The sequence below is a fragment of the Penicillium subrubescens genome (genome assembly GCF_028828155.1).
Source record: "Penicillium subrubescens strain IBT 31985 chromosome Unknown utg000005l_segment0_segment0, whole genome shotgun sequence".
NCBI classification, from domain to species: Eukaryota; Fungi; Ascomycota; class Eurotiomycetes; order Eurotiales; family Aspergillaceae; genus Penicillium; species Penicillium subrubescens.
The window spans coordinates 1,119,203-1,132,605 of record NW_026643155.1 but is presented as its reverse complement, the minus strand read 5'-3'; the positions used below and the strand labels follow the sequence as shown (position 1 = coordinate 1,132,605).

General features: G+C 49.2%; 3 protein-coding genes across 3 annotated transcripts; 1 reads left to right on the top strand and 2 right to left on the bottom strand.

Moving 5' to 3' along the window:
- Positions 1-77: 77 nt before the first annotated feature.
- On the top strand, positions 78-8,986 carry atrA (protein kinase MEC1; the record flags this gene model as incomplete). Its single annotated transcript, XM_057152834.1, has 24 exons — positions 78-663; positions 724-1,388; positions 1,445-1,725; positions 1,785-2,183; positions 2,237-2,389; positions 2,450-2,546; positions 2,652-3,131; positions 3,218-4,696; positions 4,753-5,293; positions 5,365-5,842; positions 5,895-6,198; positions 6,258-6,355; positions 6,411-6,503; positions 6,558-6,719; positions 6,784-6,883; positions 6,946-7,423; positions 7,479-7,676; positions 7,732-7,856; positions 7,930-8,018; positions 8,071-8,193; positions 8,257-8,344; positions 8,398-8,482; positions 8,539-8,657; positions 8,723-8,986. The coding sequence occupies 24 exons, from the start codon at positions 78-80 to the stop codon at positions 8,912-8,914; spliced, it is 7,413 nt and encodes a 2,470-aa protein (XP_057007172.1). The 3' UTR covers positions 8,915-8,986.
- Positions 8,987-9,047: 61 nt separating this feature from the next.
- N7473_006893 (RNA-binding protein with serine-rich domain 1) lies at positions 9,048-10,260 on the bottom strand (the record flags this gene model as incomplete). The annotated part of the gene is made up of 3 exons (XM_057152833.1): positions 9,048-9,746; positions 9,816-9,921; positions 9,991-10,260. The coding sequence occupies 3 exons, from the start codon at positions 10,258-10,260 to the stop codon at positions 9,274-9,276; spliced, it is 849 nt and encodes a 282-aa protein (XP_057007171.1). The 3' UTR covers positions 9,048-9,273.
- Positions 10,261-10,543: 283 nt separating this feature from the next.
- Positions 10,544-13,316, bottom strand: N7473_006892 (putative AAA family ATPase). The gene is made up of 3 exons (XM_057152832.1): positions 13,157-13,316; positions 11,405-13,100; positions 10,544-11,339 (listed from the first exon to the last, which is right to left on the bottom strand). Exons 2-3 carry the CDS (start codon positions 12,944-12,946, stop codon positions 10,614-10,616), a joined length of 2,268 nt encoding a protein of 755 aa, XP_057007170.1. The 5' UTR covers positions 12,947-13,100; positions 13,157-13,316; the 3' UTR covers positions 10,544-10,613.
- Between the last annotated feature and the right edge of the window lie 87 nt (positions 13,317-13,403).

Here is a 13,403-nt window from a genome sequence, read left to right as displayed (position 1 = left end):
TCTCCAACTCGCGTTCATCTGGATTACATCTGGTCTGGGGAAAATCAACAACTTTCTTATGGATATGTGTGTCTACAATGGCAGGTGAAGGGGATTATGCTCAAGGCTCTGCCTTTGAAGATGACAGACCCGCAGAGCCACCAGCCTCGTCCATCCTGGCCACCCATTTCGCTCCACGCCTAGCAACTCAAGGGCATGAGCCGCAGCGACTGTCTCGGGAGGCATTTTCACAGCTCCGACAAGAGCTATTGGGCGAGAAATTTACCCAGTCTCGCTTGGATGAGGGTATCGCCGATATCAATAAGCTGATATGTATCATTCTCAAGGCCGGGTTGGAAGCTAGCCCCACCAGCAGCGGCCCAGAAGAAGACTTGGAAGGTCAAGTCCTGGATTGTTTGGAGATCATTCAAGTCAGCATCGACAAAGCTCCCCAATCTCTGTGGGATGTATCAGATCCTCTTATTTTGGGCGAAGATGTCCAGGCGCCCTTGTTCTCGTGGTTGATTCTACGGTTGATCAGAGTCGCGTGCACGTGGCATGTCGAGGCTGTGCAGGACAGAGTCCATTCCATTTTCACCAGCATGGCTTGTTTGCAGTATAAACAAGTCCGGTCGTCGCCGTCATGCTATGGAATCTCGGCATTCCTTCGGGCTTGCGCACTGGGTACGTTGATGCTCCTTGTTCTTCGTGATATAGGCCTTGCAAGTAATTAACATGTTACAGACATTTTGTGCTCACTGGAAGGCTTCCTGGATATGGACCTACGCAGTTTTCGCCCTGTCAAGCTATTGATGCCATCGAAAAGTGGATCCCTCATGGTGAACCTAGATAATCTGGGTCTTTCTCGTGGTCTGTTGAAACGCAGTCTGACTCTGGGTTCATTTTCCCAAGCTGCGGCTCTTGCCACAGCATTGTTGGATGCTCTTAGTCCTGAGGCGTCAGCTCAGGGTTCCTCCAAGCGACGAAACTGCACACTCCGACAGAACCTTCCATGGGCGTTGAATGGGTATCATCGCCTTCGAAGAGTGCTGGTCAGATGGTTACAGACCCCGGGTTTAAAAGTTACGTCGGCCGACGAGCAGATTCTCTCACAGTTCTTGGAGTATACCCGGCGTCTCTGTGTTTCCGAGTCATCTATGGCTACTATGTTGTCCGACATGAGTCTGGCTTCCACCTGGACTCAATGCCTCGCCGAATTCCTTCCCCCCAGCATTAGTCTCTCAATGCCTACAATTCAACTTGAATTGAGCCATTTTGTGGACGAAGTGACGTTAGCTATCAAACAATCCAAATTGGCTGTGCCACAACTGAGAGACATTCTTCTTCCTGTTCTCACAGACATCCGGGCCCAGGACTCCAATCCTCAGATAGTGGAAAAGTGTCTCGGGGTAAATTACCTGTCTATGTTCAGCTGGGTGTTTACATTGGCTAATTAACTTCTTAGACTTCTATCACCAGCCTTTATAGCCAACTGCTTGATAATATCTCGCTTACACTGCACTCCGCGACCTCCCCTGATGTTGATTCATCTGTTGCGCACCAAAGACCACGGACCATGGATCAGGAGACAGAACAAGGTGAGCAAGAAATGCGGGCATCAAAGCGGATGTGTCTGTCCGCAGAGTCCTCCGATGCAGATCTAGTTCAAATGCTGTTAGAGGAACTTTCGACATTGCTAGGTTCTGGGTGTGCAACAAATTTGACAGATTTGTGTACCGCCGTACAGTAAGCTCGGACGACCCGTGCTGGACTTGAAGGCAAATACTCATATAATTTTACAATAGGAACCTATACGAAGGAGCTTCCGAGCCCCAACGAACGCAATTTCTACAGGTTCTGGGTAAACTTCCGTGTGCAGTGGTGGGAACTTTGGTGCGGAAGCCATCAGGCCTTATCACAAGCGACACCCTTTTCTGCCAAAGATGTGACAGTGATCAACATGAACTGGGCAATATCCCTGAGAGAGAGATCGCTAGCTACGAAGATCTCTGGACCATTTTGAATTTCGTCCTACCGCGGCTCTCACGTACTCCTGGTCCGAGAATAGCTGCCATGGTCGCCTTAAGACGCATCCTGATGCACTCGCCAAATTTAAACCATATGCATCTTTCCTCTTCTACGCCCGGAGAGTTTTGCCTGCACTCCCTTCGAAGTTCAATTCGAGAGCTTCGAGTGGCGACTGGGTATGTTCCCTATACGGCATACTGGCAATGGTAAAGACTGACATCCTTCTTAGACACTCGGTCGTAGCATTTGTGCGACCAAACCTCCAGCCGGATGTTCGACGAGCCAACTTTGTGGTCGTTCTAGAGTGGCTGAGAAATCTGTCCGAAAAAGACGACATGCCCTTACAAGAGGCATGCATTTTGACCCTATGTCGTCTCGCAAGGTATGTGACCCAGCATCAAGTTCTTTCTCATGTGCACTCAGCTCATCATGTCAACAATAGAGTTTCGGAAGATGACGAGAAAAATATCATCCTCTTACGCCTACTGGAATACCTCGGTCATCCAAACCCCTACGTCTGCGCCGTGACCTACAATGAAGTAAGTAATGTGCATTTGATCATGCCTTTGGCCCATTGGGACTGTCTCCATCTGCTTGCGCAATCTCTGCTACTGGTCATCACCTGTACTAACTGATTTTTTTAGCTTTCCAAACTCGCGCAGCTATTCTCAGTGACACCTGCCGGCTTGTTCCGGCCGTACTGGCGAACACTCTCCGTTGCAGTTGTCAAGAACCTGCAGACTCGCCCATATATGGCTGAACAACTCTGCGAACTGCTGGGCATGAAAGTTGACGGCTTCCTTCGGCTGACAGAGGTTCACGTGCTCCCCTATCTAGTCTTGACAAGAAAGCGCGACATTATTTGCAGAATTGGAGCAAGTCGTAATGAAGGTGAATCTCCTTTTGACGTCTGCTCTGAAAAGAACAACCTTGCTGCGATTCTGGCCTTTCTTCTCGCCCAACAGTCTGACAATCCGGAAGCTATGATCATGTCACTTCTTGCGGAAATAGATCCTGCATTCAAGGGTCGATCCTTGGCTGAATTGGTGCGAATTGAACCGATTCTTATCGCATGTGACTTGCTGAAGAGCCTTGGAGATGCGGGGGAGCAGAACAAAGAAAGGGTGAGTATACATGATTTCTTAAGTCCCATAGTAAATCTGAGGGATAATGATACCATAGCACACACTTGGCTAATGCTTAACATTAGTTCCTTCAAGCCCTCCGTCGGCTTGCCACTTTCGTCCCTCGAAAATTCTTGCACGCAAGCTCTTCCAAGAAAGCAGATCTCTTGAGCCACTTCATCGAGGAGCATGTTCTCGGAATCATCACTCAATTTGCAAATGCAATCAACGATTTTCAAGTGAGACAAACTCTGGCTGAAAAGCGGCGCAACCTCAAAGCTATCGAGGAAATGATCAATATTGCTCAGGGACATGTGAGCAATGCACTGCCTCAGGTCTGCGCTTGTCTTCGATCCGCGCTCGAGATTGAAGAATTGTGTGACTATGCATTTTCAGCTTGGAAGACATTGATTCGTTCTCTAAGCGAAGAGGATATCGAGCCTCTGATTGACCAGACCTGGGCAATCGTGATCAAATATTGGGACAAGTTGACCGATGAGAGCAGAAGGCAAGCTCATCAGCTCATTGACCATATCCTGACTAACCAGCCTAATCTTGTACGGGATACCTTCAACACCATGCCCTCGCTTGCCTCTATCCCTGAATTGGCCGTATTCGAGACCAAGATCAGTGAGCTGCGAGCGGAAATGGATGTTCGGAGCAGATTCCTAGCCCTCATTCGACGTTGTCAGAGTGAAAATTCAACCGTCGTTGAGCAAGCTCTGAAGGAATTGATGCCTTTTCTCTCGGAGAATGAGGAATTTCTACATGTGTCCGTTCTCAGTGAACAGCCCGATCCCGTTGTTGCGCATTTGACCCGAGCATTGCTTGATTGCTGCGTGAAGTTCAGCACCAGCTCCGACTCCATTACATTGTTATCGTCACAATGCTTGGGCCTTGTCGGTTGTCTTGATCCAAATCGGGTGGAGACAATCAAGGAGAAGAAGGACATTCTCGTTCTATCAAACTTTGACAGGATGGAAGAGACTGTCGAGTTTATTCTCTTTTTCCTCCAGCATGTCCTGGTCGAGGCATTTTTATCGGCGTCCAACACGCGAGCGCAGGGATTCCTAGCCTATGCCATGCAGGGTCTTCTCAAGATTTGCAACTTAAATGCGGCTGTCACTCAGAGAGCTCGCAATCTCCAAGGCGACGAAAAGTATCAACGGTGGATGGAGCTTCCAGAAAGCGTCCGAAACACGCTCACTCCATTCCTCACATCCACATACACAGTCACTGTTGTCGCTACGAATTCAAAAGCCACATATCCTTTGCTGTCGCCTAAGATAACACACAGTGAATGGCTTCGGACCCTAGTGCAAGACCTGCTTCAAACGGGAAATGGAGACAACGCAAAGCTCATATTTGCAGTATGTAGCCGAGTGGTCAAGGGTCAAGACATCTCCATCTCCTCTTTCCTCTTTCCATTCGCCGCCTTGAATCGCATCGTCGGGGGAACGGAGCAGGAGCAGCAGGATCTTCAGCTCGAACTTCTGAATGTCCTTTCCCATCCTCTCCCCGAGGCGAACAACAATTTCCGCGAAACAATTATTAGCAGCAGCCAGGTAAGTCTTCCCGTGCTAGCGTTACGGTATCTTGTACTGACATGCATGGCGTACAGAGTGTCTTTGAGGTTCTAGATTACCTGTCAAGGTGGCTTCAAGGCAAGAAAAAACAACTGAATGCTCTAAATCTTCAGTCATATCAGTCGAGTCGGTCCCACAAAGATGCCAGTCGGGATTCACTACTCGACAAATATGCCTCGCAGATCAAATCGGTTGAAGCGTTACTTGCTGCAATCCCACCAGAAATCATCTCAAAGAGAGCCGTCGAATGCAAATCGTTCTCCAGGGCTCTCTTCCACTGGGAACAATACATCCGCAAGTGCAAGTCACAAACGGAACCACAAGAATCGACCAGCTCTGAACAGCTGTACGAGAGACTGCAGGATATTTACAGCCAGATTGACGAACCCGATGGAATAGAGGGTATCTCGAGTCATCTATCGGCCCTTAGTATTGATCAGCAGGTTCTGGAGCATCGGAAGGCGGGTAGATGGGCCACCGCACAGAGTTGGTATGAGCTGGAGTTGGAGAAAGAACCCGATAATATTGATGCTCAGTGGAACCTCATCACCTGTCTCAAGGAATCTGGCCAGCAAGGTAATACCCACATTTTGGGCCCATTCTTCCATCTCTCTTTTCTTTGTGACTTAGTCGCTAATTGATGCCAGATGCAATTGTCACTCGATTTGAGGTTCTCAAGCAGTATGAACCTGCTGCTTCTCGACTCCTGCCATTTGCAGTTGAAGCCTCATGGATCACTAGCAGGTGGGACAAGCTACAGGGGTACCTCGAACTCTGTGCTGACAAAGAGACCGGAGAATTCAATGTTGGCATTGGATCGGCTCTCAATGCCCTTCGCGAGAAGGGAACCGCTGCTTTCGTGGAAATCATCAACGAACTCAGACTCGGCGTGGCAAAGTCATTGACAGCTAATTCCGTGGCTTCGTTACAGTCCTGCCACGATGACATGCTTCGATTACATGCATTGGCAGATGTGGAAGCCATTGTTCACGCAGGACCTGACGAATCCCATCCTCCCAAGGATTTCTTGCTCCGCACCATGAACCGCAGGTTAGATGTACTTGGGGGTTATCTTGCTGACAAGCAGTATCTGTTGGGCTTAAGGCGAGCGGCAATGGAGCTAACGTACGTTTACATCGACTTTATGGGGGTTTTGGTTATTGACTTCTTATTTTAGGGGCGGCTTTGGCAACTCTGACATATCTGCTGCTTGGCTCACCAGTGCCCATCTCTCGAGAAAAGGCAATTTCACTGGCCAAGCATACCACTCGATGCTACATGCCGCACGCTTAAAGGATCGGTCGGCTACCATTGAACACGCCAGACTGCTTTGGAAAGACGGACACCACCGAAAAGCAATCCAGACTCTGGAAGGTGCCATAGCGTCTAATGATTCGAACATAACAACCTCCTCTGTTGATTCCCAGACCGCCTCCTTCCTTTCAGGTCGTGGGAAGAATCAGAATGAGACTGCTGCTGTGGTATGTTTCTGTTGGACCTTTGACCGCTTGTTGACCATCCACTGACCAAAAATGATTAGGCACATCTCATGTTAGCGAAATGGACAGACAGGGCCGGGCAAACGCATTCCCATGCCATTGTTCAACGATATCGAGCAGCCATCAGGCTATATCCCAAGTATGTTATGGAAGTCACTTCGGCGGTTTTAATAGATTCTAACGGTGATAATCAGATGGGAAAAGGCGCACTACTACTTGGGGAAGCATTACAACAAGATCCTTGATCTCGAAAAGGTCAAGCCCATGGGGAAAGAGGCACAGATCTAGTATGCGCTTCCCTTGATTGATGCACGGTTCATGGCTAACGCAATCTCGTTTAGCCTGAGTGGAGAAGCCACAAAGTTGGTGATTGATAATTACCTTCGCTCACTGACATATGGGTGCAAATACGTGTTCCAAACACTGCCGAAGATCTTAACGCTTTGGCTAGAACATGCATCTGTCGTCGACCAGCCAATGGACCCGAAAAGAGGCGATAACGAGTACGTAATTATCGATTTCAAAAGTATTATTGCTCTTGCTTACCTTCGGTGCCAAATCAACCAGGGATTTCCGGCAACATACCCATGCCCAGAGACTCAAGAGTTTGGATGAGATACACAGTCAGCTGAAAAAATACATCTCAAGTCGCCTTCAGGCTTTCTTGGTGAGCCACCTTCGTGATCCGACTTTGTCGCAATCCTTTGGATCATATACTAACAACTGCAGTTGTTCACGATCCTGCCCCAAGTGGTAGCTCGTATTTGTCATCGCAACAACACCGTTTACGACCTTCTAACAAGAATGGTGACAAAGGCTGTTCAAAGCTTCCCACAACAAGGCTTGTGGACTGTCCTTGCGGTAGTCAAATCCTCCAACAAGGACCGGGCTCTCAAAGGGCAGGCTTGTCTGAGCAAGATTCAGGATTATAGCAGCAAGGTGAAGAAAGACACTACTGAAATTCGCCGCATGATTCTGCAAGGCCAAAAGTTCTCTGATGAGTTGCTTTCACTTTGTCTCGCTCGTGTGGAAGACAGAGCCTCCAAGGTCACTCTTGCTCGAAATCTCGGTTTCAACCATAAAGTCGCTCCTTGTCGACTGGTTGTGCCTTTCCAGGCAATGTTGATTCCCAGTCTCCCTGTCATTCAAGATTCTGAGCATTTGAAAGGGTTCCGGCCCTTCCCCCGTGATCCAACGACGATAGAGGGTATGTTAAAACCCTTGCTTTGGTTTGTTTCTCAAGCTATACTAACTAGCTCTAGCCGTTCTCGACGAGGCCCAAATCCTCAACTCTCTTCAGAAACCCCGCAAGATCAGCATTCGAGGCTCAGACGGAAAGATCTACAATGCACTTTGCAAACCCAAAGATGATTTGCGCAAGGATCAACGCCTGATGGAATTCAACAATATGATCAATCGCTTCTTGAAGCGAGATGTCGAGTCCAGCAAGCGACGAATGTGTATGTAACCCCTTGGTCTGATATTGGCATCCTTTCAAGCTGACTGACTCACCAGACATCAAAACTTATGCTGTGACTCCCTTGAATGAGGAATGTGGTATCATTGAGTGGGTCGATAACCTTCGCACCCTGAGGGACATTATCGTCAAGCACCTGCGCGAGCGAAGAATCGCACCGAACGTAAGCCTACCATGCCCCTGCTGGGCCTTGAATACCTGGCTGGGTCCGCTAACTTCTATATCAAAACAAACAGTACACCGAGATCAGGCATTACCTCGACGAGATTTGTGCAGACAAAACATTTTCGAAATTGTCTCTCTTCAACACAAAGATTCTAACCAAGTATGGTCCTCTTTTCCTATGATTCAAAGGCAATCAGTACTGATTTAAACAGGCTTCCTGCTGTACTTCACGAATGGTTCATTGAAATGTTCCCGGAAACCGAATCGTGGTTCACGGCAAGACTACGGTATACGCGGTCTTCAGCTGTAATGTCAATGGTTGGATATGTTCTAGGGTATGTCAAGTATAAACTTGAAGCCTATCAATCTTGTCATACTCATCAATCTCCCTCAAACAGACTTGGCGATCGGCATGGCGAGAATTTGTTGTTTGAAGAAGGAACAGGCGGTATCCTTCACGTCGACTTCAATTGTCTTTTCGACAAGGTATGAATACCATGAGCCCTAACCTACTAAACTCATCATACTGATTTCAACAGGGTCAAACATTCGAAAAACCCGAGGTCGTTCCATTCCGCCTGACTCATAACATGATAGACGCATTTGGTGCTTACGGATACAATGGTGGGTAATTTGCACACGCTGTTCAATTGTTCACCTACTAAAATTTGCATCTTTAGGACCCTTCCGCAGAACCTGCGAGATCACCCTCGGCCTCTTACGACAAAACGAAGACGCACTTATGACCATCCTAGAGACTTTCCTGCACGACCCAACAACAGATTTCATTGGGAAAAGAGTAAGTTTGATCTACTCGACAACGCGAGAGAGTTTGCTTGTTAACCTGTTTCTTTATCGCTATAGCGTCGCACTCATGTCAACGTTCCCGATACACCGGCCGGTGTCTTGGAAGATGTCCGCAATAAACTTCGTGGTTTCATGTCCAAACAGCCTATTCCATTGTCTGTGGATGGACAAGTGGATGAGCTGATCGTTCAAGCGACTGACAAGAAGAATCTTGCATCGATGTATGTTGGTTGGTGTGCTTTCTTCTGAGCTTACAAAGACCTGTCCCGGTCACAATGCAGTCTTGACTAGAATTTTCAAATAACCCCACCGATCTGGCTGTATTCTACGGCAGTGAAATCTCCATATTCTAGATAGAGCCACAGTGCGAGGCTTAGAGTATTTCCTAGTATTTGATCAGTACTAGTTCATATTTATCATAGAGTCAGAGCCAGTTTGAGTTCTGTGGGCCTACGAGACAGGGGAATTTTTAATTGTTCAATGTTTGTATTTTTTGGTCATTTCCTGATTATCATTGAACAGACAGTGGCACGATCATTGTAAGTAAGATCACCTTTGAAGCTCACTTCAAGAACCCATCCGTCCACATCTGTTATCCGCTGCGCAAACTAATGCCGATTCCGACTCCGATCCCTCACTGGACTCCGACTTCTGTCACTGCGACTGCTGTATCCATAGCTACTGTAACTGGGGCTCCGTCGCCGGCGCTGTCGCGGGCTCTCAGGGCGTCGACTACCTCGGCGAGGAGGGGAACGAGACCGAGAATAAGATCGGGACCGCACTGGTGATCGCGACCTTGAAAGAGACGGTGGTCGATATGTGTCGCGCCGTTCCGCTTGACGCGCACGTCCTTGTCTCCTGGGGGGTGAATCTCCATATGGTCTTTTGCCAAAGCGGGAGCGCCCGCCATTCCCTCTGTTGGATACCGGTGGTGGTGAGCGTGAGAAGTTTCGGCGTGGGAGTACAATTGACACGTTCAGGATCGCGCCATCAAGTTGGGCCTCGTGCATGTGGGCGATGGCTGCTTCGGCATCGGCTGGGTCGTAGTAGAGGATGTAGGCGGTGCCACGGTTGGTCATAACTAGATCAAAGCAGACAGGAATTAGTACGTATAAAAGGTGTCGGCGACATCAATCTGGAGTTTTCGTACAGGATCTGTTCATGGGCAGGTCGAGGTATTCGATGTCTCCGAAGCTGCCAAATATTTCACGAAGGTGGCTCTCCGTGACATTCTTGGTCAACTTCTCAACCACAATCTATAAGGGCAATTACTGTTAGCAAAATTGATCACCTCGAGCCTCGATACTAGCATGCGATCATCTTACCTTGGCGCTCGGTGGGGGACTCTGATTTGGGCTGGGAGAGCGACTGTAACTTGCGCTCCTGTAACGTCTCCCACCTCTTGCAGGACTGCGAGAACGAGAAGGGGATCGGCCTCGGGATGCGGATCGACTTCTGCTCCCAGTGCGACGCTGACGGTCTGGTGTTGGGCTTCGTGAAACACTTCGTGGCCGGCGATCTCCCGGAGGTGATTTTGCTGGGTTGCGATCCGGGGATCGCATGGGTGAAAGGCCCCGAGAGGATCGCAGGGACATGGCTGTGTCTTTGGGGATGATTTGCGGGAAGAGGAGGTCAAGCGAAAGGAGGACGAAGGACGGTGAAGTTGAAAGAAAGGTGGAAGGAGGATAGAAGCTGTACCTGCATGCTGCATGTCAAGTCACGAGTCCGCGAGGTTTAAATCAAGGGCGTGTAGCTGGGGATCACGCTAGCCGCATCGGGTAATCACCTTAATGCATAGCGCAGATACAGTAGACTCCATCCAATAGCTAGGTTACTATGAGACATTGAAAGGCAAAATGGTAATGTGAGAATCATCTTCACCCGTATCTATTGAGAGGATTTATATCGATCCAGGGTATCACCAATCTAACAGGGTCGTCTCTTATATCTATTTCTGTGCATCTCGCCACTGTTCATACTCTTGGATGACAGCGTCTGTGATTTGACGCCGCACCTGAGTCAAGGCGTACTCAAAGTGCTTCAACTTCACATCTTGTTCCTGTTGTGTCTCCTCCTCTTCATCCAGTGCTGCGTCACCTGCAGTCTCACAGATGCTGACCATTTCGGCACCCGAGTAGCCCTCTGTGCAAGCTGCCAGTTCATCCAGATCAACATCTGGATGAATGACGGACTTACTTGCCCAGATCCGCAGAATTTCCCGTCGGGCTTCAAAGTCTGGAGGACCGATATAAAGGATGTTATCTAGGCGACCAGGTCGCATGAGGGCAGGGTCCAGGACATCCGGTTTGTTTGTGGCAGCAATGACCAACACATTGCGCAATTCCTCAATACCATCCATCTCGTTGAGAAGCGTGGTTAGGACATTGACACCACCCTGAGAGCTGCTGCTGCGACGAGTAGCAATAGCATCGATCTCATCGAAGAAGATGATACTCGGCCGTGCTGCGCGAGCCTTCCGGAAAATCTCTCGCAGTGACCGCTCGGATTCTCCGACATACATGCTCAGGATTTCCGCTCCCTTGACAGCCAAGAAGTTCAGACCAGCTTCAGTAGCTAGTGCCTTTACAGTAAGAGTCTTGGAGCATCCTGGAGGTCCGTACAAAAGAATACCCTTTTTACTCTTTACGTTGAGTCGGCGCATTCGTTCCGGGTGCTGGGATAGATAATTAGCCTGTGTCAAAGAAGACAGTGAGGAAGTTTTAGAACGATAGTTCTTACCTTGAGGGGTCTTTCGACGGCCTGCTGGAGGCGTTTCTTAATCTCATGCTGTCCTCCAATGTCCGACCACCGAACCTTTGGTGTCTCCAAGAAGACCTCACGCATGGCCGTTGGGCGGATCTCTTGCATGGACGCAAGAATGTCCGCCTCCTTAATATCCAAGTCGACGCGAACATCCCCATTACTAAAATCATCAAGATCACCAAGGGCTGAGTCCACTTCTGGAGGGGTTGGCTTCGCCGGTAGAATGGCGGAACCTTGCTCAGCCAGCTGCCGTTGTCGAGCTTTCCGACAAATGAGCTGAAGAAGAGCGTATAGATCTGCCCCGACGTATCCGTGAGTTTTCTCGGCGATGAAATCAATCAGATCATCACTGAGTCCCGCAAAGGCAGGCCCGCGAATGGCTCGCAGAATCTCAGCCCGATCCTGGGCTGTAGGAACTTGTAGTTCGATTTCAGTTCCAAGTCGATGAGGGGTTCGAAGAACGTCGTCAACATTATTAGGATGCCGTGTAGCCGCCACCACAAGAACGGATCCACTGTGAATCGCATCGAGGTTTTCGCACAGAACAGACACCAGGGACTGCGATTCAAAGGAAGTTCGCTTCGGTGCGATGAATTCCAACTGGTCAATGAGGATCACGCTTGGCTTGGCACGAGCAGCTTCTTGGAATAGATTGCGGAGCTTCTTCTCGCTTTCGCTAGTACTGCGACCAAGGGAAGATGTGTCGATTCTGAATACTTGCTTCCAGCCAGCTGACTCAATCTGTCGCAGGAGAGCCGTCTTGCCTGTTCCTTTGGGACCATATAGAAGGATTCCCCGGTTATGCTCATAGAATGATGGCATGGCAGGGCTACGCGGATCAAGATTGAAATCAGAGAGACTCTCGTTGATGTCCTCGATTTGACGAGCGAGACCACCCAGGCCCACAGGCTGGACAGCAATGCTTGATCGCGAGTCATCCCTTGTCTGTACCTCTGTTCCAATCGAAACCTTGGAGTTCTTGGTGAACCGGAAAATGGTACGGTTTAGGCTCGCGCCTGGGGCGTATATGTTGACGACTTTAAAGTTGCGGCGCTGGCCCTTGAGCTCCAACTCGAAGACCAAGCCATTCGTCAGGACTTCAGTCCTGAGGAGTGGGAACTCCAAGGTCCATTCCCAATGAGACTTTTCCTCATCAGCAATTGGGCCAAATCTTTCGATTTTCTCGGCGTCGGAGCAATCCACCAGGATAATCGATTCGATCTCGTCAAGAGTTCCGTCAATTTTGGTGATCGCAACTTTGTCTCCGACCTTGATACCGTAAGAGTCCTGAAGAGTCCTTGACATCTGTACCACCGTACTTTGTATATTCTCCACCGCAGTCCAAGCAATTGCAGTCTTTGGGGATCCTTCGGCCCACGACAAGGTACATAGGTCATCGGCGCGGAGCCTCAGAGCTGCCAGGGAGGAGGAAGACAGATAGATGCGAAACGCATCTTTGAGGTCGCTGCGGGCCTGCTTCGACAGTGGTCGAACGGTAAAACTGCGAACGTCGGCCATCTGTAGGTAGGATGCTCAAGGGAGCATAAAACAAGCGGGTCTCGAAGATAAATGGGAAACGAGCGAGTTCGTGTCACCGCCACGTCTCAATAGCCGCTTTAAAGGGGTATGATAAGGTGCGTCAGGGTAAGGCTTTCGATTGTTGAACACGAACCTAAAGTGACAAGTTAGCAAGTCTATTCACAAATTGTTCAAGATGGACGAGCGCACCCTAGTTGCTGGTGCTTGGATGTACCGCGCAGGATGAGAATTGGTCGAATCTTAGTACCAATATCCCAATCCTATCGACTTCAAAGTACGAGAGTATATTCAGCCCGCCACTTCAAGGTGTCCCGAACTCTTCAGTGTTGACGAGCTTCACGAGTCGCAGATTGTAGAAATTTAAAGTGGGGTGAAGCTGGAGGGATCTTATCGGGCGACCGATAGGAACCAAGAAAAGTGGGTCGGAGGGCCACCA